The 24839-nt window shown below is 40.9% G+C and overlaps 5 protein-coding genes across 5 annotated transcripts; 3 read left to right on the top strand and 2 right to left on the bottom strand.

The window, feature by feature from the left end:
* Window positions 1-477: 477 nt before the first annotated feature.
* Window positions 478-3852, bottom strand: MELLADRAFT_88916 (uncharacterized protein; the record flags this gene model as incomplete). The annotated part of the gene is made up of 4 exons (XM_007404817.1): window positions 478-1639; window positions 1681-2447; window positions 2512-2763; window positions 2905-3852. The coding sequence occupies 4 exons, from the start codon at window positions 3850-3852 to the stop codon at window positions 478-480; spliced, it is 3129 nt and encodes a 1042-aa protein (XP_007404879.1).
* An 826-nt stretch (window positions 3853-4678) lies between these two features.
* Window positions 4679-6153, top strand: MELLADRAFT_41627 (uncharacterized protein; the record flags this gene model as incomplete). Its single annotated transcript, XM_007404155.1, has 3 exons — window positions 4679-4714; window positions 4835-5759; window positions 5840-6153. Coding segments are annotated over 3 exons (1148 nt in total), but the record flags the coding sequence as incomplete, so codon positions are not given.
* Window positions 6154-7218: 1065 nt separating this feature from the next.
* MELLADRAFT_101568 (uncharacterized protein) lies at window positions 7219-8617 on the top strand (the record flags this gene model as incomplete). Its single annotated transcript, XM_007404156.1, has 6 exons — window positions 7219-7354; window positions 7428-7446; window positions 7516-7572; window positions 7652-8016; window positions 8105-8257; window positions 8340-8617. The coding sequence occupies 6 exons, from the start codon at window positions 7219-7221 to the stop codon at window positions 8615-8617; spliced, it is 1008 nt and encodes a 335-aa protein (XP_007404218.1).
* Window positions 8618-14532: 5915 nt separating this feature from the next.
* On the bottom strand, window positions 14533-14940 carry MELLADRAFT_88919 (uncharacterized protein; the record flags this gene model as incomplete). The annotated part of the gene is made up of 3 exons (XM_007404816.1): window positions 14533-14582; window positions 14642-14738; window positions 14818-14940. The coding sequence occupies 3 exons, from the start codon at window positions 14938-14940 to the stop codon at window positions 14533-14535; spliced, it is 270 nt and encodes an 89-aa protein (XP_007404878.1).
* Window positions 14941-18283: 3343 nt separating this feature from the next.
* On the top strand, window positions 18284-18953 carry MELLADRAFT_101569 (uncharacterized protein; the record flags this gene model as incomplete). The annotated part of the gene is made up of 3 exons (XM_007404157.1): window positions 18284-18612; window positions 18714-18811; window positions 18910-18953. 3 exons carry the CDS (start codon window positions 18284-18286, stop codon window positions 18951-18953), a joined length of 471 nt encoding a protein of 156 aa, XP_007404219.1.
* Between the last annotated feature and the right edge of the window lie 5886 nt (window positions 18954-24839).

Consider the following 24839-nt stretch of genomic DNA (forward strand, 5'->3'; position numbering starts at 1 on the left):
AAGGGAATTGCGGGTGATTAGGACTATAGGATACTGATCACGCATGGAGTGGGAGATGCCAGTGAGGTATTTTCCCACTGTGTCAGGTAGCACCTCTCTGGAGATGACGGAAATGAAATGACATAAGTTGGTCTCGCTAGGGTATGGTCGAATGTGGTGCTCCTTGCAGAATTTCATGAATCTTCTATAGCCGGAGGTGTACTTTGCGACTGTAGATTTCTCCAGACGATTGTTTATGTCGAATTTGTTCAATGATTCTCGCTCTTTGAAGGAGAGGGGAACTTGCAGGATCTTTTTGCTTCTCGTCATCTTCGACTATGATAGAGATGGGAGAGAACGGTCTTGGTGGCCTCCTACAAGGGTAGAAGGATCGGGAGAAAACGTTCTAAGGTGAAGACGTGGAACCAAAGAGCGGGCTAAGTCGAATTGGCCTTTTGAGAGAGCGTCCGCGACTCGATTGTTTTGTCGTGGAACAAATCAAACCTTGACGTCTATTGGGTGATAGAGCATTAAGTTGATAGCATATTTGAAAAGTGACCTAGCGGTTGAGGTTGGACGGTGAGAGGAGAACAGGTACAAGACTGATTCGGAGTCCGTAAAGATAACTGTTTTTGAGGCTTTGAAGTCAACCGCCATCCTAATGGCTGAGACAACGGCTAAAAGCTCTGCCCAGAAGCTGTTACGGGATGGTGGTGGTAGTGAGCAGCTCCAGGCACAGCCATTTGATGGTTGCCAGAAACCAAAACCTGTAGGACACGCGTCTGTGAAAAACATACAGTCAGCGTCAGAGATAGCCCAATGCAGGTGTTTCAGTACGTGTCGGCCTGGCCAAGCTTCGAGTGCATCCGCTAGCCAGTTTAAATCTTCAACGTTCAGACGGTTGAGGGGAATATGCGCATTTCTAAGTGATTTTCCTGCCATTTTATCCCATGAGGACTGTAAAGCCCATCTTCCCAAAGGAAAAATGTTGAGGCCCCAGTTGGCCCAACCCGTGATGCGCTGCCAGTCAATCAGGGGGTGTGAGAGAATAGAAGTGAAAGCACGAAGAGCCACAATGAGGGAGATACGTTTTCCTTCAGGAAGGGAAATGGAAACTTCTTCACAATTGACTGAATATCCAATAATATCTAAGGTGCTGCCGAAAATTTGTTTTTCCCAAGCCCACGGAAGGTTAATGAAGTCGAAAATGGATAGGAATTTAGCTTGATTCAAAGGGATCTGTTTGCCTTTGAAAGAAACCATGTCTGTAGCTAGACTTATACCCCATGAGTCGTCCATATATGCATTGAGTTCTGTAATATTAAACTCATAATATGTGATCCAAAGGATCAGTGAAAAGAATGCACACCATAACTTTGGGGAGCTGGAACAACCAAAGTTAATGTTCCTATCCGCGTGAAAAGCATCTTTCACTCTGATGATTTGGCGAACTTGCCACTGGCGAGAGACAGGAAGATTTTGAAAGGCGGCGTCAACGTCGGATTTCCAAAGGATAAATTTATGTTTACCGAAATAATGATAAAGCATAAATGGGATGAAATAAGGGATGCCATCTAAATCTATCTGGATGTCTTCCTTTTCGATGAGATCGTTTGGAGAGGGATTGCCAAAGGACTTGTTGCCAGACATAAGGGTGACACTTTCATACCTGGAAGGAGGGTATAAAAAGGTGGAGAGAACCTATTGAGCTTGACTTCTTTGTCTCGAGTTTTCGTAAGGACCTCTTCCGCCTCTGGACCTGTAGCGTGGTTTTTGTTGAAAACTGTGTCGTCTGAAGGTAAAGATGAAATTGGCCAAAATCCATCTGTAAGGCCGAGGATAATAGAATCTACAAATGGTTTGTTCGGGTGATTTTTGAGAAGGGATTGTAAGTTTTTTACATTGATTGAGCAGTTGATTTGAAAAAGGTCGGGTCTTCTTTTAATAGCGTAAGCTGCTAAAGGATCAGAAGAAAGAGGTGGGGCTGAAGGAAGAGGGGCTGCATGGATAGATGATTCCACTGCTGCAGAGTAACCTTTACTGAGAACATCGATTTCAAGACCTCTCAGAAAGGTTCGGGCGTTAGGCTCATTTGTGAGCGACGCTTCCCTGATGATTCTCAAAGCATCCATCTTTGTTGCATACCCCGTGTACTCGGTCGCAGTCATTGTTGCTGTAGGGACACACGCAAGCATTCCAGTTATTACAAGGCTGATCAGCCACAGGAAGAGTTTCGGAGTCGCGAATTTTATACTTGGGCTTGACTCGTCGACCTCGCGGCTTCTTAATAGCGGAGCGAGAGGAAGACTGGCAGGGAGCAGGAGCTGCTTCAATGGCGAGCCTAGGGGTTCAAGGAGTGGATTGAGTTGTAGGATATTTGGAGGAAGGAATAGCTGCACGGCCCAATTTTCTGGTTGAGCTGTAAAGAATTTGGTTGTCGATGCCCTTAAGGGATTTGTGCTCGTAGTCTCCCCAAACAAGACTGGGACGTGAGGCAAATTCTTTCCGGAGTTCAGCATCAAAATCACGTACATCTTCCCAGTGAACTCTAGCTTGAAAGAGACCTGGGAGGCTGAGGATGTAGTCAAAATAGCTTTTAATTGAAACAGCTGCAGGAGGAAATGCTGCAATGTAGGCGTGTTTGAGGACCGTGAGTAAGTTCTGCCAGTGATTATTATCAGTAATTTCTTTGGGAGCTGATCCTTCAACGTTTTTAAGATCTCCATCAGCGTTGATGCGGAGACGACTTTGAGGGGGATCAGATGATGCAACTGCTCCATAAAACTTTCAAAGATCCACGAAGCTGTATTCGAGGAGATCTTTCGTGAGAGAATTCTGCCAGTTCGCAGGTCTATTTCTACAGGAGTTGAAAGCACTGATGTGGTGTTTAATGTCGGATTTATACAATAGCGCAATTTGATTAACCTGGAAAGAGACGGGGGAGAACTCTTCGGGAACGAGGTGCTCGTTGTCATCCAAATACGGCGCAGAAGTAATAGCACCTGTAAAGGGACCAGCGAAAGCTGGGATTCCAGAGGTAGCTGGTGCTCCAGATACAGCTGGTGCTGGGACAAAAGAAGAAAGACCAGGGTGACCTGGGATGCCAGAGACAGCTGGTGCTGTAATAAAGGGGGGGATTGAAGAACGGGATGATGAGAAAGATGAATCTCTCTTTCTCTTTCCCTTGTCGATCCTTTCAAAGATGGGACGAGAAGGAATAGGCTGTTGTTTAACCACAGTACGGCGAGAGATGGTTGGATGATCAGATCGAGCTGTAACTGGGGGGTTTTGAGGGAACCAAGGACTTTTAGAAAAAGTGATACGATGAAGGAGTGATGGTCCTTGAGTTGGAGGGGGGTCAACTGCAGGGGGGCTTGGCATACGAGCACCGACTGAAAAAGCCTGGGGTAAAAGAGGAGGTGGTGGAGGGGCTTCGCCAGAGTTTGTGATAGGATTAGAGGGAAACATCGATAAATCCTCAAACCTGGAAGGTGAGGGTTGGATCGGTCTATCGAAGAACCCTTCAATGACACCGTAGACATCAATGGTGGGAGGAGGTGAAAGTCTACCGCTGAGGACAATAGGCGGAATGCTTTGAGGGTCAGGATTCTCTGGCCACTCATAAGTGAGAGGGAAACACGATCGGTTTGCTCGAGCGTCCAGATTGATGGCGGCGCGAGCCACGGAAGACCAGTGATAAAGGAAATTTGGGTCCTCATAAGGGTAGATTGAAGCAACTTGGGTACGAAGTTGCGCCATCGAGTTGTTCTTACTGCCACCGGTATCATCGTAATTGGCAAGGATTTTGTCGATATTGTCAAAAATGGCAGTTGTTTCATTGACATGATTAATAGTATCCAAATCAGTCGTCATAATAAAACAAACGAGCAAAAGATTGTATTTATTATAGAAATAAAAATATCTTTTTAAGAAATGTTTCGCAGAGGAAGGAAGGATTTCAGGATAATGACGATAATGACTTCTAACAATAATAATGATTTTTGTTACGAATGAAGTGGGAATCATTAGGGAATTCCACTTCCTAATCATCCATTTCTTTGATGACAACATATTTGATCTAGCTATAAGAGTGAGAAAATGTTGCACATCATCTGAGAAGAAATGGATAACGAAGAGACGCGTGACCCGGTACTCCATTATCCGAAACTCCTTTTCCCCGACCCATTCCCATTCTTCAATACCTTGTACCGACTACTAGCTGGTGGACGTCCACGAATCGAGAAACTTTGATCTCTTCTCAGGTACCACGCCTTTCGCTAGAGGCGCTTAAGTGAAGCCTCGTGTGTCACAGTCTATCATCCGAACACACTTTGTGCATTCCTTATTGTCATGTCTTTTTTTGATTCGATGTCGGCTCTTGAAAGATCCTGAGGACGTAGCTAGCTGTTTTGTTTCGCCTCATCAGCTTTCGTGTCTAGACTTGTTCAAAGCGATTGTTCCCTTCAAGTTATAGTCATCTAGAATCAGTACAATGCCCTCGTTCATAAATGCTCAAGTTGAGTCTTGAAGTTGAGAGCTTGATTTTTGGCAAAGTCTGTGAAAGGTACGGGTGCGCCTGTCATCTGTAAGCACACATGTCACGTTTCGCGTCCACCTCTGTCCAGGTCCGAGCCCGGGTCGGCTGAGGAAAATTATAAAACTCAAGTCTTTCAGGATCAGAATTCTGCAAAAGAAACCAAAATGGCTCAACCAAAACCAATCAACGTAGTCATCGGTAAGTCTCTTCATTCAAAACATTTGAAAAGAGAATAGGAACTAACCTGAACTTTGGTAAATATTCCTAACTAAAATGTATATGACTCATGATACACGAAACCGAAAAAATGGAGATTAGTCGGAGTAGGATTAGTTGGAGAAAGAGTAGTACATCAACTTGATACCCAAAACTTACGCAAGATCTTCCAAATCAACTCACTTTACACATCCAAAAAATGCATCAAAGTTTCTAAAGATGATACCAATTATACATCCACAAGTTTAATCAATGAACTAAAATCAACTTCAGCTTCAACAAATCAAGATGGTTTAAAAGGAATTCTAGAATACATTTTAGATCCAATTTGTTTACCAAGACCTGCAATTGTGATAGATTGTACATCAAACCAAGATCTAGCCAATCTTTATCCCGAAATCTTGGCTTCTAGTTCACCAATCCATCTAGTCACACCAAACAAGAAAGCTTTCTCTGGACTCGAATCACTTAACCAAGCCATCGATCAAGTCTCAAATAAAACCCATAATTTAGTATTCAAGGAATCGACTGTAGGTGCTGGACTTCCGATCATGAGTACTTTACGAGAATTGGTGGTCACAGGGGATGAGGTTTTGAAGATCGAAGGTGTTTTTAGTGGAACGATGAGTTATTTGTTTAATCAGTTCAGTCAACCTAACATACGTACAGGAACCAAGTTTTCAGAAGTCGTAGCTGAAGCTAAATCGAAGGGGTATACTGAACCTCATCCAGCTGACGATTTAAATGGATCAGATGTAGCCCGAAAGTTATGTATCTTGGCTCGAAACCTATCGACTCCAGTCTCTTTACCTGAAGGATATCAATCTGTACCTACTCAATCTTTAGTACCTAATCAATTATCTACAGTTCAAGATCCTTTTGAGTTTATGAATCGATTACCAAACTTTGATGATGAGTTTGAAAGACTTAAAGATCAAGCCTTTCAAGAAGGATGTGTTTTAAGATTTGTTGGAATCATCGACTTGACTTCTAATCCGAATGGTGAACTTAAAGCTGGATTAGAAAAGTGAGTAAATCTTGTTTAAAAAAATCACATCATGAGCTTTATGAACTGATTGTGACATGTTTTGTTAAATCTTACGACAGATACCCATTTTCTCATCCGTTTGCTACTCTAAGTGGATCTGATAATATCATCTCGTTTTCTACTAAACGGTATTCACCAAACCCTTTGATCATTCAAGGAGCAGGTGCAGGTGCAGATGTGACTGCAATGGGTGTGGTGGGTGATATGATCAAAGTAGCTGAACGTACCTTGGGTTACAACATTTAAGCTTGATGATTTGAAATTTATAGTCTTGTATATAAACGTCTATATGAGATTACTTGAGATTCTAATGAAGAAATTTGTTTCAGTTTATCTTGTTCTCTACCACAATTATTATGCTTTGTTTTATTTCAAAATGATTGGATATTCTTTCATTTATGTGAAGGCATCAAATGTAACATGATCACTTCCCTTCCATAGGGTAGGTTTCTTTGCATATATGAAAGGAAAAATGGGGACCTGGGTCTATAATAGATATATATTCGTCAGGAACACAATGGTCTACAATGGTCCAGTGAATTTTCATACATCAAAAGAATGGTCTCTCCTTTTTACGATTGTTTAACATGTTCTGGATCTCATAGATAAAAGACTCATCTATATGAAAAAAGCAAGAAAATTTAAGGCAATTGAGCTCTAACTTCATCTGTGTAGGTTCTTGTAAGTCGTAGAATTGTGGTTCGAAGGTTCAAAAAAAATGTGTGACTTGAGAATTTGATTCGCATTTGGTGTAATCACCGTCCGGTAACAAATTCTTTGCGAAGGAGCCAATAATACAACGGATGATGAGTGTGCACTGTGGGTGGAATAGTGGAACTTACCACGATTCCCTCCATATGGGTCGCAAAACCAAGCTGTCCCCACGACTTTGTTTGCAGAGAATTGATAAACTCACTCTCGCCGCTCGCGGTCTTATCGCTCCGATGCTAAAAGTTGAAACTGCGGAAAGGGCGTGCTCTGGCGTGCTTTGTTTGTGCTTGATATATGTATGAAATGACTTCTTTTGTTTTGGTGCGCCAAAATCTCGATTGGATGGATCTTGGGAAACCAACAGCCCGCTTGAACTTAACTTCCCTATTTAGGTGATTCAGGGTCGGATGAAAGTATCAAACGATATATGTTGTATGGTATCCAAAGCTGGCCGGCGGAAGTGAGTATCCTGAATCAAATCCAATCTGTCAAAAAAAAGCCTTGGCAGGTTTACATGAAAACACAGCCTCACTCAAAGACCTTTTGAAGAGTCAGAAATCTAAAAGTGTGCAACGTGAACTGATTCTTCCGTTGTATTCGATTGTGGTTCAAGGTTTATAAAAGGTAGACTCGAGTCTCGATTTGTTACTCATTCCTTCAACTCTCGTTTGAGTATATGCACTTGATTGAATCAAATCTTTGAGAAGCAGATCATATTATCGAAATCATGAAGGCTTTTCAATCAATTCCAAAGGCAATCTTATATTTCTTTGATAAATCTATTTGGGTTTCAGTACCTGAACTTGGTTTAATTGAAAAAGGTTATACGAGTCAAGATTATGATCATAAAGTGGTTGATTTAAGTGAGTTCCTTTATAGATATCTTTTTTGCTAGACGTCAAATTTAACTAAGATCTTACGAATCTTATTGCGTAGTGAAGGGAGAGAACTTTAAGTAAGTTGTTGGTTTCTTCGGATTATGATGTTCCTGAATAAAGGATTCCTAATAAAATGTTCTTTTTAGCCCAGAGTTCTTGAAATTGAATCCGACGGGAACGATTCCAGTTTTTGTTGCACCAATGTAAGTCACTCAACTTTGAGCCAGTCTCAACTAGAAGTGACATACATAGTCCACTAATCCTTCTTCGAGTTCCTCGTAGAAACATTCCAGAGGGAAATCAAAAACAAGAATACAAAATCTTGACTCAATCAACAGATATACTGGAGTACGTAGACACAACATGGAAACCACTGAACCGAGCCACCAACGAGAAACCACTTCCGTCACTCTCGCCTGAGACCGCTAGTCTTAAATCTGAATCTGATCAACTTATCAGTCTACTTCATGAAGATGTCCACGATCCGAATTTCCTCTTACTTGGTTGTATAAATGATGATCAACTTAAAGAAAGAGGTGCTGAAGGTTCAATGATGAGACAGTATGTAGAGAATAGAGTTAATGCTCTTAAAAATAATTTGGTCACTTATCCAACAGCTGATAAAACTATCAAAGACTTTTGGCAATGTAAGCTTCCCTTTTATCATGTAACTTTTACTTCTTGAGGTTTAGGGTACTCATGTGTTTCTTGTGTGAATTTTGTTCGAGTACATAGCAAAACTACAGACTGAACAAAAGACTTTAGATATCTTATTGATGAAGGCTCCTCAATCAGATGTGGAAGCTTTCTTCAATCGAACTAGAGTAAGCTGGAAAAGTTGTGTATCTTTATTAGGACAATTTGTTAATACTATCACCACCAACAAAGGTTAGTTTGATCACACTCTATTCTTGAAAACTGAATGATTTCAAAACAGATTTGATACTAAAGTTTTATTCTTGATATCAAGGTGAATTCATCTTGGGTCAAAAAGTTACATTAGTAGATATCCAACTTGCACCATGGTTAGCAAGGTTTTTATTAATCCTTGGTTATACAACACCACCACCTTCTTCACTCACTTCAATTGAACTTCAACAAAGACTTGAAAAGGTTTTAAAATTAATTCCAGCTTATGAGATTGATCAAAATCAATTAGGAAAGACTTGTGTTGGTTTAGAAAAGTATTGGAACTCATGGAGTAAACGTGAAAGTTTTAAGAAAGTTTATGCGGATGGACTTCATTGATTTAATATTTATGATTAGATACTAAACTCGATTGATATTTGATGTGGAATAAAACAAGTCTGCTCAGTCTTGATCATTTTTGTCTGTGTAGCAAAGAAAGATTATCATTTGAAAAGGAACATGGATGGAATGTAACTGCTTATACAGCCTGTTTGATATACAACTTTCTTACTCGATTGATAAATGTGTTTTGATCATCCCCTGCCAGGTAGGCTGTAGCGCGCTCAACCCCCCCATTCTGAGTCTGACAGACAGAGAGCTGGTCGTGATGAAAAATATGCCCCATGTGAGATCAGTCTTGTTTATCCTCAAGGCAACATTGGCAATGAATTGTTGTGATCTACCTTATATCTGATGATGATTGAAATGATCATCTCATCTTCATGAAATAAACACTGTAGTGATACATAGATCGTTAAGCAATGCTACCAAAAGCCGTGGAATGGAATGATACCATCTATTTCTCACATGTTACAATTGCTCTCAGAAAATTGAATAATCTCTATATTTGAAGAAACCATCTTTCTTATACATGTTTATCTTTTCTATTTAATCAAAAACTTGAAATTGGTATTTACAATCCAAGTTCTCTGTTAGATGATTTTTTTCTTGATCTATTTTTTTTTTTTTTTTTTTTTTTTTAAAGTGCTTTCGATTTCACATTCCGCACTAACTAACATATTGAGCTAAAAGTAAAATTAAATAATACAAGCTTCCTCTTTGTTGTTTAAGTTTAAGTCGGACTCCCAAGCCTTCCTAATCATCTCTTCGTACAAATTTTCGCACCCATAATTATGAAACAATGAAAATAAAAGTAAGAGAAAAAAAATAAATCATAAAAAAAGGAAGTATAGCATAAGATAATCATTCAACTGAGTACATTTTCACTTGTCTAAATAGGTTTTAAGATGAATAAATCTGCCTGTGTCTACAATATAATTCGCCAGGTACGGAAAAACTGCTGGGGTATCCAATAACTTAATCGCAGAATTAATATCAACTTTGATCTTTTCTTTCTTGATCTTCTTTCTGAATGCTTGACGTTGCTGGTTATATCTCTTGCAGAAAATCAGGAAATGATTTGGTGTTTCTTTCACTTTGCATGATTCACATTTATCATCATCTTCCGCTCCTATTCGGTGTAAGAATTTTTGTAATGGACTATGTCCACAACGGAGCTGGAAAATGGCAGCCGCTTGCCCCTTTTCCAGCCCATCAAGTGCGTCAGCTATGTATTTACTATTGGTTTTAAATTGTTTAATTGGAATATCTCCCCTTTTGAATTTTTCCCTCGTGTGTCGCATTAGTCCTCCTAGGCTCACTGGCAGTAAGACCACCTCAGTGTCACCTTCTGCCACGTTTTTCGCCACCTCGTCTGCTTTCTCATTCAACTCGATTCCTTCGTGTCCGGGTGTCCAATATAGGGAGATTGTGTAGTTCGACGGGATTTGGTTTTGCGCCTTGGCAAGGAGTTTTGCTAAGTACTGGAGCGTCTTGGGTTGAATCGGTTTGGCTAAGAGTTCCAATGCCGCTTGACTGTCACTGAAGATCGCCAGTGATGTGTACTTGGTTGGCTGTTCCGCTATTATGGTCCTAAATTTAACCAAACCAATGATCAGTGCCATGGCTTCCATTTCGTAGTTTGAGATACCCTCCAGTGGTCCGTAGGCATGGCTTGCCACCCCGTCGTCCGTCGCGGCTGCCGCCCCACATCCCACTTCTGGGATATACGATCCATCCGTAAATATGATGCAAGCCCCCTTTTCTTTCTCTTCTCTGATTTGCGTTGGAATTTGTTCTTTGACGGTGTCTCGTTTCTCGTCCATATTGTTCACCTCCCATCTTGCCTCCTTCCACGGGGGTTCGGGGAATGGATGTATTGTTTCTAGCTTCCACACATTGGATAAGGACAGGTCAGCTTTTCGTAGTATTTGGTGTATTGGACTTAACAGGTTACGTGGTGTTTTGGAAAACTCGTTAATCAATATTCGTTTCGTGGGATGTGATATAGGTGCCGTTAATCGTTTGTAAACAAATTTGTGGTTATAAATGATAGCTAGACTCTTGAAAGAAGACAAGTTAGCATCATGGTTCATGTGGTCCGTCGGCGAGCTCCTAAAGGCTCCCAACACTAATCTGTTAGCCATGTTTTGCAATAAATTAAAATTTTTTGTTACTTTACCTTCAGTCCGAGTGTTAAACCATACAACACAGCCAAAGAGGATCCTAGGTTTGAGGATTGCCATGATTAAGTTCTTTGTTTCTTTGGGATTTGTTCCCCAGTAACACTTGTTGATCCTGACTAATTGTGCTACGGTCGTCTTTCCTCATTGATTCATTTTCTGTATATGTACTCCAAAATTGAGTTTTGGATCCAGCCACAATCCCAACCACCGCAGTTCCTTCTTAGGCATCAACAATTGATTACCAAAATTCACGTTAGGATTGTTGTGCTTCCTATTCGTGAAATGCATCACTTGGGCCTTCTTCTGATCAAAGATGGCTCCATGGAGACGGCCCCAGGCTAGCGCTCGGTCTCCTTCATCCTCTAGATCCATGATGTTCATATCGATGTCCTTATTTGCAACTAGATGAGTGATATCGTCAATAAAACCTAGCGAGATCCTATCAGAAGTCACATCAACATTCAGGTTAATCAGCAATGCGGAATTGTAGATAATATACAGGATGACTGATAGAGGAGATCCCTGAGGCAATCCATCCTCAACCTCGAATTTCTCAGAAACAAAGTCCTGTAGCCTCAAGTCTGTCGTTCGGTCAGCAAGGTAATCCTCCACCTGTCGTACCAGGTATTCAGGACAATCTTTCTTCCTGAGTGTGTCAGCTAATCTTCGTTTGTGAACTGATGGATAGGCAGACTTTACATCTAAGAACAGTCCTGAGACGATTTTCCCTTCTCTCCATTTGTGGTGGATCCACGATGTTAGTATCACAAAAGCGTCGTCCGTACTATGTTGGCGTCTGCCTCCCATATGGCCTTGTGCCAGGGCTGCATGAGTTTCCGCCCAGTAAGTTAGTCGTCGGGCCAGTATTGTTTCCAACACTTTTCCCAAACAACTTAGGAGTGCTATAGGCCTATAGGCCCCTGCTTCTGAGTAATCGTCCTTATCATTCTTTCTTAGTATTGCTGTCGTCGCTGTCCTCCATGCCCTGGGGAAGTAGCATTGTGTCAGGCACATTTCAAAGATTCTTGTTAGGACAGGTATGAGACTTGACTCAGCTAATTTAATTAATTCATTTGGTACCCCATCGCCTCCTTTTGCCTTTTTAGTTGGGAGTTTCCTGATCACTTCAGCCACCTCTTGTTCCGTAATATGTTGATGGTCCATATCCCTGTTCTCGCCGAGGATATCTGCAATGTCCAATGTGTCACATACATTGTTTACTACTGATGTGCCAGCAAATAGTAACTTAGCTTGTTCGCTTTTGTCTGTTGCCAATGTTCTGTCCTCTCGGTATAGGGGTACCACCGCGTGCGAGCCCTGGGTTTGGGTGTATTTGAACGCCTTGAAGGTGAGTCCGCTCTGTGTTTTAGCTAGGAAAGACCTCCAATGTTTACGTTTGAGTTCATGGATAAAATACTTTACGTGATTACTCCACTCTTGATTTGGTTCCACGAACATCGCGTTTTCACACGCGTTCGACACGTTTGGGCGGCCTGACATCGGGGTAAAACGTTGTTTGCTGGTTAAGGAAGGGGGATCGGGTGGCATAGGAGGATTCTGAGATCAATAAGAGGGTTTTGAGGTGTTTTGATGATGTGAAGATGGATTGAAGGTACAGTCGATCCAGAATAGCTTGATAAAATGAAATTTATTTTTTTTTAATTCACAGCAATACAGCCCAATACAGGCATTCCTATAAGCATAGCCTACAGTTGAGATAGGTGATTCGAGGTTCAACCTCGGGTTCACCCTTATCTCAACTTCCTCGATAACAACCATTCCTTATGGTTGAATCATTCGTCCATCAATTAGTCCACTATCTTTCTCATATCCGTTATGCCATATGTCAAATACTCCCCTCAGTTGAAGGTTATCGCTCTCAATAAGTTCATATCAGGTCAACCAGTTGCCTCCATCAACAATGATCTCCTCACTTCGATCTCAGCGCAAACCTTCACACGTTGGAAAGAACTCTACGACCTTACTCATGCGGTCATCAGAGATCCGGATTCATATGATAAACGAGGACGTCCGACTCTGTATTCCGACCAAGACCGACAGTTCATGCTTGAACTTATCGAAGCCGATCCGTGCATGTTCCTGGACGAGGTCCAGGAGGCGATGTATGATCATACTGATCTACTCGCTTGTCGACAAACTATCGCCAATGACCTCAAGGAACGGCTTTACCTCACCGTTCACAAGGTTGCAAAGGTCGATAGCAACCAATCACCCGAGCTTTGAGCAGCGTATTTGGGTCAAGTTGCCCATCTTCCACCAGAGTGTCTGGTCTTCTTAGGTAAGCATCCATCTCCTTCTAAGCCTTCTATCTTCTTCTTTATATCCAATCTGACTCTATCATTTCATCCATCATGAAGATGAGACCGGGCTTCGACCACAAGATGTCGAACGAAACCACGTTAGGTCCAAGAAAGGCAAAAGACCGAAGTCTTTGAAGCGTACGAGGGCGGGGAATCACTATACTGTGCTGGCTGCCATCTGTGAATTGGGCTTACTCGCAGTCAACGCCAAGGTCAATGGCTATTGTCGAGACGAATTGCAGGCCTTTTTGAAACACATCTTGGTAAGTGACTGTCTCTCTCGCTTATTTAACTGTGCATAATGAGCTGATGCTCTCGATCTGTTTCAAGCTCCCTGTCATGGGTCTCTTCCCGAATCGAAACTCGGTTCTGGTGATGGATAACGCAACTATCCATCGCTGTGGTGGAATTCTAGCGTTGTGCGAGGCAGTTGGAGTTCTATTGGTCTATCTTTCACCTTGCTCGCCCGACTTCAACCCAATCGAGCGCACATTCAAGGTATTCAAAGATGCTCTCCGCAGGAATGGTACGCTGGCTGAGGCTGTTGATAAGTTGAAATGTCTGACAAGGGTAATGAGCCAGATTTGTACTAGCTTGTTCCTTGTCAATCTTTACAAGACTGGTGGTTACAGACCTAAAGATGATGAAGATGAGTTTTAAAAAAATGTTGTTGTACTGCTTAAATCGAGATATTGAAAATATGCAAAGAAAGATATTGTCTTATTGAGATCTCCAGTGAAATACACTGCAACATTGAGGAGGTGAATCGAATTGATGGAACACTCAAGGAAATGAGATTCTTCTATCTCATGTTTCTCAAAACATGAGATAGATTATAAGATATTTTGAGAAACGTAAAACAAGAAAAATCCTATGATTGGTTTGATCTTGATTTGAGTGAGAGGCATAAGGATTACCTTTGCAGAAATTCACTCTCATTTGGAATCTCGATCACACTTGGAGCTTTTTTTTAAAATTTACTCTCATTTGGAATCTCAATCACACTTGGAGCTTTGTTTTTTTACTAAACAACAGTTTGATTACAGCATATTTCTTTCACAACAAACAAACAATAATAGATAGCGAGTCATTTTGCTATAGTATACTGTGGCTACAACATAAGAATGTTACTCTTTAACACAAGGAGGCCAGTACATGTTTTTTTTGATTGGAGGTGGGATGTGAGGTTTAGAAAGTAGGATTAGCTTCATCCTTGAGATGCTATCGATATGATATGGCATTTTCATGGAGTCGGACACGTTGTCCAAACCCAAACCCAAAACCTGCCATCACTGCGCAGCTAAGCTCGGAGGATAAAAACATCTCAAAATTGACGATGTTGTATTTGTTGAGCAAATCGCGAGTTTCTTGATCGTCCTTCTCAATCGAACAATAGTCAAGGTAACATTCAAAGTGAGGGAGTGGCCTTGGGGCCGGGGAATCTGATCGGGGTGTGGACTCGTAGCGTGAGACCATTGGGAGTTGAGAGGTTGACTGAACAGAGCTGGAAGCCGTACTAGTAGCCTTTCGGGAATGTAACTTGCTGATCGGCAACCATTGAAACTCGGGTCCGGTAGGTGGTCTCATTAAGGTGACTCCAGGCTTATGAATGGCCTAAATTTAAATGATCAACGCACATTAATCAGTGTCAGTATCTTGAAAGAACAATTTTTAGGGGTAGAAAGTGACTTACAAGGAGTTCTGCCCATATGTCCATTGCCAAATGCGAGAGATGCATTGCCTCGTTGGTGTTGGCTGGGTTGATAATACCCATACACTCTTTACCTCCGATTGAAACACAGCCATACATCTTCATTAGAGTCACTCTATGGGCCTGAACATCCGGTTCAACATGTATAGTCTGTTTGAAAGATTGATTCTTATCAATTGAAAATTCGAAAAGATTATATAAAAACTTACCGCCATCTCCATCTCATCGACTTGATCATCGTTCAACACATTTGGAGGTTGGTGTTGCAACGCCCGATTAAAATCCACTGTCTGTTCAATTGATTTAAACAAAATCAATACCAAATTGAGAATGAGAAGAATAAGAAAGACAAAAAGGGCTTACTTTGGAATTGTTTTTGGCGGTTTTCTTTGGGTTGTCCATGAAGAGACTGAAGCCGACCTCCTTCCCCTTCTTCAAGATGATCATGGCTTGGAAATCCTTCAAAGTATCCTCGGATGAAATTTTTGGCATTGCAGTCTTACCAAAGATGCCACCAGTAGTCACGTAACCCTTAAGTATAACTCTTCCTTTGCTGTCAGCTACCCTCAACATCTTGCCACATCCCTTCTTGTGGCTGTCACACGCATTGAAAAGGGACGACTTGACCTGCCCGAGTGATTGTCCATCGACTTGGATCATGATGTCCAAAGGAGTCTTGACTGGGATGCCGTATTCGATGTACGAGATGGGCACACCGGATCGTTTGTCGGCGTCAGTGAGGGGATTGGCTAGGAAAAGGTTGAAGTAGAACTTGGCCGGGATCGGTTTGCGCTCCACGGGTTCGACATGGTGATCAGCGTCGCCAGGGCCTGGGCTTGGTGATTGAGTTAGATCCACATATCGATGTGGATCTACTGATCAAGAGATCAGTTGCTTGCTTTTTGGTGGCTTCTGAAAGATAAGATGAAAACTTACTTTCATCAACTCGGTTTCTGGCCTCTTGAACACCAAAGAGAGGGTCCCGATGGACATCTAAATCGTGTTGATGTTCTCCAACAGCCACCATAGGCATTCCAAAGCCTTGGTGGGCTATTGGAAGAACTATCGGTGTGATACCAGCATCAACATTGATTTCTACAAATCAATCGAAGGTCAGTTGATATTGAAATGAGAAGGAAGTGAGATTTTAAAAAAAGAACTCACCGGGACAAAATTGGAAAGGGCAAGAAAATTCCTGGAAGCCTGGCTCGGCGAAGGGATCGATGTGGACTGAATCGGTGTTGAGGTATTGGCGTCTGCCGTATCGACGGTCCTCCCAGTGATGACCGGGTCTGAAAACCAAACAGAAGCTGATCAGAGACTCTTGAAGACAACGAAAGAGAAAAAAAGAAAAGGAACTCACTTGTCAAAATAACAAGGAGTCCCAGTCCTGCCGGGATCAGGACTAAGGCCTTCTGGCCCAGCCTGACGGGCTCGGCGTCGCGCACTACAAATAAGATGGTCAGTAACAAGTATCAAAAGAAGGAAACAATTTAAAATACTCACAAATCTTTCTTTCTGGCCTCTTCTTCCTCAGCGATTTGTTTCTTCGTTTTTCTGGTGGGCATGATGGTATACTGGTGGTTTGGAATGGGTATTGGAAGGTATCGATGGGAAAGAGGTGGTATTGGAAGGTATCGATGGGAAAGAAGTGGTGGGATCAAGGGTAAAGAGGTGAAACGGTAAGCAGCCCAAATTCAATCGAGGGTTTCTCGACTGTAGGCTACATATGCTTATAGGAATGCCTGTATTGGGCTGTATTGCTGTGAAATTTAAAAAAAATAAATTTCATTTTATCAAGCTATTCTGGATCGACTGTAAGACGAAAAAGAGATTGGAACACGAATCCGCAGTCACTGCGGAAAAGTTAACTGTAGTGGTTCGAGTTCAGAATTCTCCTTCTTGATCTATGTCACAGTTTATAATCAGTTCTCCACACAAGCAGATCGAGCGTTTTTTCTTCAGGTTTATCAAAACGTATTGGACTCTTTTATTATCAAATCTAAAAGTTTATTTCAAACTTCCAATGCAAGAATTTCATTATGGATAGAAGAGTCTTGAACCAAAGAAGATAAAGATGTGTGGCATCGACTCTGGTTAAAACATGATGAGTGGGAAGTTGCCAGGATTAACATATGGAACACGCATGAATCCAACTTTCTCTATCGTAATCGTACATGATGTATTGCGGTAAGTGAGTACATGATCAAAGTTCTTCTTCTTTTGCTTTCTTTTGTCATCTCAGCGGTTGTTGGCATCTTCTTTGTGGCTAACTAGGCTTCACTGGAAAGCTTGGCACGACTTTTCCATTCTGGACCTTATCATGAAGCCTCTCGCCCGAGTTGGATAAATCATAATAGGGACTGGGCGAAGCTCTGCAAAATTGCAATTCAACCGTAATTGAAAGCGAGTTGCAAACAGCTAAGCCACTGTTCAATCAATATGAAATTTCCTTATTTTTTTTAGTAAGCTTTATGGCACTAAAAAAAATAGGGTGGCGCACAGGCATGACCCTCCCTAAGACAAGCTGTCTATTCAAAATTTCCCCCCCACCTCAGCCAAAAGCCTATGGCAGAACGCTTCTGGATAGCCTGATATACCTTTCACAGGTTGCTCTCGCTCTGGTTTTGGTGAAATCATCTGACAGTCGGGTCTCTTGGGCTTGTAGGAGTAATCCTGACACCTCCTGTTTGCATAAATCGCTTCGGTCGACTTCCAGGGGATTCATGCGCTTATTGAGGTGGCTAAATCCTCTGTCGGTCAAAACCTCGCCCAGTCCCTAATTCCTTCCATGTGGAAGGAATTTGTGGTTCACAAGTTTGGTTGCCACTGTTAGCCAGACAAACGGGTCTTTTCTTAGATCACGAACACTTTGGCGCATACTTAAGCTTTGTTGTAAAAGACAAAGGTGAATGGTTTCATCCGACTACAGTCGCATCTCATACCTTCTAACGGTTGATCGTAGTCTATGGTGGAGATGAATAACTAGCAACGCGTGTATGTATGCATGTTTGAATTCAAACCCGCGCATCCATTGCTGTCCATTGTACTTTCAATTGATCACGAGACGCGATTGTTGCAAAGCAACCTTCATGGTGGCGTTCACTTGGAAAAATGATCGTGACGAAGTAATTGGTATAACCGGACTTCGCATCATATCTTTTCCATCTATTTAAGAGCCTTCCAATTGACCCACAACTCGATTGACCAACCATCTCTCTAACTTCAATCATTTTCACAAGAACAATTTCCAATAAATATTTCCATTAAATAAATAAGTTTTTTAAGACGATAGACTGGTTCTCATCAATTAAAATCTCTTATACTATTCTTGTTTATCTTCTATCAATAAAGCTTTGAGAAATCAATCCTTGAACTATCAAGTCTTTCTTTCATATTCTTATATATAACTTTTTTTTTCCGAAATTTCTTTTTGAAATACTCAAAGATGTCATCAAATCGATTTCTTATCACTCTCTTTACATTCCTAGTGGCTGGATGTATGTTAGTATCATGTGTTGTTCCAGTTAACTCAAACCAAGAAGCGATCATGAGGCTAAAAGCAGAAGTAGCCAAAGTAAATCAAATCAGTCAAACTTTAGCTTCCAACGACCTTCGTAAAGACCAAATAGCCGGTTTAGCACAAGATGGGATCAATTCAGAACACGTTCAAAATGCCGATCGACTTTGGTTAGCTCAACATCAAATTAAAAATGCAAGGATTAGTAAATCTATGGATGTTTATAATGATATCCTTCATAAAATCAATGCTATTATGTATGTCAAAGCTTCTGTCTTTAGTTCCTTGACTGATTTGTTTTCTATCAAATCGAATCAAACTGACATGAAATGCTTTTTACATTTCGTATTTTCCAAAGTACCATCTTCAAAGAGATGTTGAAAAAAGGTGTAACCATTGATGATGCTCATCAAAAGATCGCCAGGATTGCTCAAATTCGTAGCGTAGCTAAACCACGTAAGTTCCCTTTTCGCGTCTTTTCCAAGTCATCTAATCAAACCGACCTCTTTGCTTACTTTGAATGTCGTTCTCAATAATGTATTTTTTATATACAGTTAACGCCAAGTTGATGGACAATGCGGGTTACAACGGTCCATAAATTGTATCTCTTCATCTCTTACTTTGAATCTTTGGGAGTCTTTGATTATATATAGGATGTGGATATTTTTTGATCATCTCTTTTTGTGAAATATGACAATGCACATTTTTTGTTATGGGTTGGTAAAGATTGGAAATTTTCATCAACGAAAATTTCTTTTGCGATGAACAAAGAGTACTGCTACCCTAATATGAGTTTGAGAGAGGTTCAGGATATATGTTGCGATTTCTCTTGTATGTGTTACCTTGCAGAGGAAACAAGAAATTCCAGTCAGCAATCACCGTATCGGAGTTCTTACAAACAAAACATAAAGGTCACAGCAACTTGACGTTAGACACACTTTACACTAGAGAAGCAAGTAGGTAGATGCAAGAAATGATTAGGGGCCACAAGAATGACAAACGTACTATTGACGAGTTCATGCAGACTCGTTTTTTTGTTTCCAGAAAGAAAGAGATCAAAGCAAATATAGATACCTGAATGATTTCCCGGGACAAATGGATCTTCAAGGAGTGGGATTTAAAAAAATAACAAACATCATTGGAGTCGAAGAGGTCCCACATAACCTTATAGAAACCCGAATTATGGATTTGAGTTCTTTTATAAAAAGAAAATCAAATTGAGACCCGAATGGACTCGAAGGGCTGGGCTAATATAGAAAAATAAGAATATCCAATCAAGGATAGTTCAGACCACTTGATCGATAACATAAAAGTATTAGGAAAATTGACTGACACTGGGGTTGGAGTTAAGCCCTTTGCACGTGGTGCGCGGTTTGTAAGATGTCAAGTAATTAGATCATGAATATGCTCGTATTTTGTCCCGCATCCTTGTATAGAGCCATCATCTAAATACATTATCCAATCAGTCTGTCCAATGTTTATGAAAGATTGATGAAATAAGGAAACAAAAGATACTCACTTAGCTATGTTTCTGGTCCACAGGTGTTCTGAAGTTGGATTTGTTTGGATCAAACTTGTCGCATTTTGGGCAATTCACGCGCTCTATTTTCCATTCGGTTCAGGATCGTGCTCCCTTGTTCTCGTATTTGGGCTCGGATAGGTCCCACAAATTACTCCACGTTTTTAGATGGCTCAAGAGCTCTGAGATACCTGCTGGGTCCAGCAGTGGCATTCACGGTTTTCAAAGACGGCCCTATCGCTGTGAATGTTGATCGCCGGTATGCGACTTGATTGAACAGCGTTTGTTCAAGTAATAGCCTGCCTGTCATTCCATTTTACACAAAAGGGGAAAGTTCAGATGTAGAAAAGACTTGCCGTCAAGATAGCATAACTTACGATTTGGTCGAAAGAGCTGGAAGAAATTCTTAGAGTGAGGCCCAAGGTTTACAGCTGAGTCCGGCACTTAAGCTTGAGGGGTTGTGAGTTGATCCATGAGATGGGCATCGGGCTGTATAGGTCAAAGGAATGAGGTATTGAGAATCTTGTAAAGCAGAAACCAAATTTTTCACGAAAGATTAATTCACACAATAGCTTATAATTGTTAGATTCTAGTCTCAAGATCCCAGTGGTATAGCTGGATCTGGGCGCCAATTCTTGGCTTGAGATCCTGGATATCCGGATTGCATAATTCGGCTTTCTGTTGAAGCCGCTATTCTTGATTTGAGAAAGTCTTGGAAGAGACTTCAGGTGAGGCATCCGGTATCGAGCCAGGTAAGAGTGCAGCAAAGAGTCTGGTATATGCGGCACCTCATGGTAAGCAAACGCATGAGCTCAAGCCGACTTGTGAGATACGACGGCCCGTCCATGGACAGTCGAGTATGAATGGTAATGGTCTTGATGCCATAACTCAACACCTGAGCGAGGTTCGAATATGCATCTTCCGGGCTGAAAAGGTTCCTCTGGCGACCAATTTTCAACATCCATAAGGAGCAGTTCAGAGTTGAGGCCTATCAGGCATATGTCGGCTATCGAATCGTGTTGCGTAATATGCATTCTTGAAAGATTTCAAGCTTAACGAGGTACAATAAGACGTCTCGTCTGCACCGGTGGGTTTATTTGTCTAGGAGTGTAAGATAGAGCTGCTCATGATACCAATAGGGTTGCTCAAAGACTGATATAATTTCTTGAAATCAAAGAAATACATCCAATCGATGTTCACGATGAAATGTCGATTTCATCAAACGGTAAACCTGGCGAGCCTTTTACACGGATCCCGACCTTTCGCACAAGTGACATTTCATAGCTGAATACTAGCGCATATATCTCAGTATTGAACTATTGAAACGAACTTGGTCAAATAATTCGAACCTCAACAGCATTCATTGTCATTCATACTTTTTATTCTTCAACTCGGATCCCTTTGAACCTCGGATTGTGCGATCGTGTAGGACATTTATATTGAACGTTGGTTGTGGGTCTTTCAAATCCTATGAAATTGTGAGTTTGACTCAATGCTGGGTTCATTTCGAATATATAAACTGACCAGTAGTGTATTTCCTTTAGATTAGCAAACTTGAAGGGTCTATGCAAAAATCGACAAATGAAGATCTCTGAAAGTCATCGTACAACTCACCTCTCGAACATCTTCCTCGATCCAGATACGAACCCTAGCCAGGAAACGACACTTGATAGAGCCCGCTTGGCCAGAGGATGTGCGGCCTCAAGCTGTCAAGCTCAGGTTATAACTCGATAACTGTGTGAGGACGGACTCTTAGCCAACAGTTTTGATTCTTGGTCGTCTTGTCGGATTCATCTGGCTTGAGCTCTACGTGAACTACCTGAATAAGACCACGGTAAACAGGGTAGTAAGATGGTAGAGAACTTCGATCGTCAAAATCTGCTACGAAAAAAGGGGGACATTGTGATGAAAAAGATTTGCTCCACATCCATCTTTGTGTCACTGGTTATAAGTAAGCTTGATCTGTCTTTCTTAACCACCGCTTGCGTTGATCGTGCTTTGCAAATATTTGTGCTTCTATTGCAACCCCACCCAGAAGGAACTCCCAGCTTCAAACTCGATGCGAAGCTGAGCACGAAGTGAGGTCATGAAAAGCCCCATCCCGATAGGATAGAATGGGAAAGACGACAAGAGAGAAAGAGATGAGTTTTTGGGAGAAATGTATGCAGACAATGGGCATGACTTTCTTGTCCCTCTTTGAAATGTAAAGTGTTTGTTATCACGACCGTCTCAATATTGTAACTTAGCAATAACCATTATGATTTCGCATATTGTATCCTATAGAGTCTTACTGTTGTAGTCTTATGATGCAAAAATCGATTTGTCATTGAAATATATGCACATTTCGTCATTTGATTGAAATCCCGCGAAAAACAAACATTGCACATAACAGACAACTCAAAGATTAATTCTTATTCCGTTCAATAAAGGTAAGCGAACTTTGAATGAGGGTAGCCAAAATAAATTTAATATTTTTCCAGCAGAAGATCACGACTTTGAATGAAGACTTAAAACAATTAATCGATCCAAAATCTCTAAACAGATATCAAGATTTCAAATGAGAGTATCGGAATAATCATGAAAATCAGAAATCAAAGAACTTTAAACAAAAAAGAAGATCAACATCTACATACAAATGTGAACCAAAATGTCAGTATATGAAGGAAGAGTCGAATAGATCAGAAAGAAAAGATGAATGAAGATTGAGATGACATACCATGAAAGATTCAAACCGAGTTCTTTAAACATCACAAGTGAGGAAAGGGCGGGGAGGACCAGGAAGACCGTTATTTGAGGGACCTTCACCTAAAACAAAGATCGCATAATAAAGAAATGGTTAGAGTCGTTTATCAAATTATCAAAATGAAGAAAACTAGAGAAAAGGACATACCTAGATCAATCTCAACAAATTCGTCTGGAAGAGTGTTTTGAGGAGTTTGGTTTTGAGGAGTTGGAGCAGGAGCAACAGGGCCAAGTTCAATATCTTTGTCGGCGTCGGTAGAAGGGGTTTTTGGAGCGGCGTCAAAGTATGAGTAGAAGGAATGAGAAGAAAGAAGAGCCGAAGAGAGAATGATAAACAATTTCTTAGAAATCAACTTTAAAACAAACAACTCGGGGACTTTGTGAGGAGAAGAGATTTTTTGAATGGCCCAGATTAAAAAGATAACACAGAAGAAGTTTAAAGGGAAGTAAACTAAGAGGGTTTTTTTAAAAACATGGACCGAAGATAGTAGACAGATTCATGATGGTGAAGAATTTGAAGGGAAGTTATAAAAGATTCAAAAAGATGTACAAAATGAAATTATGGGACAGTTGAATCGAGTGGTGGTAGAGAGTGGGAAGGGGAAAAGGAGAATTTCAAGAACCGCGAGCCTTTTGTACTCGAAAATACAACTGAGAAGCTGATCCGCACGTGACATTACTGAAAAATGTACCATTAGCATTTATACATAACACAATAATAATGATCAAAATGTATTGTAAGTACTCATTCTTCTTCATCGACACGACCAAGTTTCTCTTTGTGATTTTATCCTGAGTGCTGATATTTTTTGGTTTGTTTTATGATTGCTAGTGATAGCGTTGAGATTTGCAGCAATAAAGCATTCTACGCCTCTCCATATACTCATAGAATTTTGCGCCGTGAAAGGAATGCCCTCTGCCTTTGTTATGATTGTTTGGCAGAAACAGCATCAGAGGATCCAAGCTTAACATATAGAGTCGCCCAAATCCTTGAGCAATACTATGGCCAGCGCCTGTCGGTCGATATATGACTTGTAATCCAATACACTTAGAGCCAAGACTCCAGGTGTAGCCTCAAGGGGATGAATTTTCAGTCTAAATATGGTGTAGGTTAGATCACAACCTATCACGTTTTCACTTCAAGTCAACGATGCTTCAGATTAGGAGTAAAATTCTTTTCTTGTGAGAAGGCTTTGTGAAATGAATGATGCATTTTAAATCAACAGCAACAGACAACAAACGTGATTCAACATATGAACATGATTATCTCACAATAATGGGACATCAAGCGCACAGAGATGAGCGTTCAAGTGGCCAAGCTCAGTGCTCTCATTTCTCAAACTGACTGGCAAACATCTTACATCACCCTATCCTCGACTCTGTGATCTGTTCTTGAATTCTAGAACTCGGGACATTAATTATTGTTTTGGCCACTTTGGTCATACCGCTGCGCTCTCGCCCAATGGTGCTACAAACGTACCCTCCGTTTGAGCAAGAATTCATAAGCAATTCAAAGTCAAGTGAACATATATTGAATACAATAATTTGAAACCTATGATCATATTTGTTGAGCGTTGATTAGAACTTGATAATTTCTTTGCTTTTTGTAGGTGGGATAGAAAAAGAAGAAAGTTGTTATGGAGAAGGTCCTTCATCTCACTGGGTTTCCCTACACTCTTTCTTTAAGGAAATCATGTTTGCATCTCTTATTTGTCATTTAAAAAGACACAGGTAAACAGGTCTAGTCCTTAACAAAAAATCAAAGGTCTTCAGCTTCTTCTTCACCAGCCCTCCCTATGAGTGCTGTTGGTAATCATTTCTTATTTCATTGCTTTTTTGATTGTTTTTTTGACAGTGTTTTTGTTTTCATATATCACAGTGGTTGTACGTAAGTTCAATGTAAATTACCATATATACAACATCTTTTTGCGTTCAATCTTATGATCAATGAACTCTACCATTGCTCGTGCCAGCCTGTTCCAGATTTCTTTGGCACTCCTCCAGATCCACCTGATCCCGGCGATGGACCCCACCCAGACTGTCGACGATCAAGTTGTACTGGTTTGTAGTTTCGAAGCTAATTGATGCCGTGGAAAAATGTAAATAATGATTTTTGATATTCATAAAACCCAGAAAACTTACAGGATTATCAGAATGACGCAAAGCCATCAAAGGTTTTTCATCTATACCTTGTCTTCCTGAGTTGTTCTCTAATTCAGTGTC

The sequence above is a fragment of the Melampsora larici-populina genome (genome assembly GCF_000204055.1).
Source record: "Melampsora larici-populina 98AG31 unplaced genomic scaffold MELLAscaffold_2, whole genome shotgun sequence".
NCBI lineage: Eukaryota > Fungi > Basidiomycota > Pucciniomycetes > Pucciniales > Melampsoraceae > Melampsora > Melampsora laricis-populina.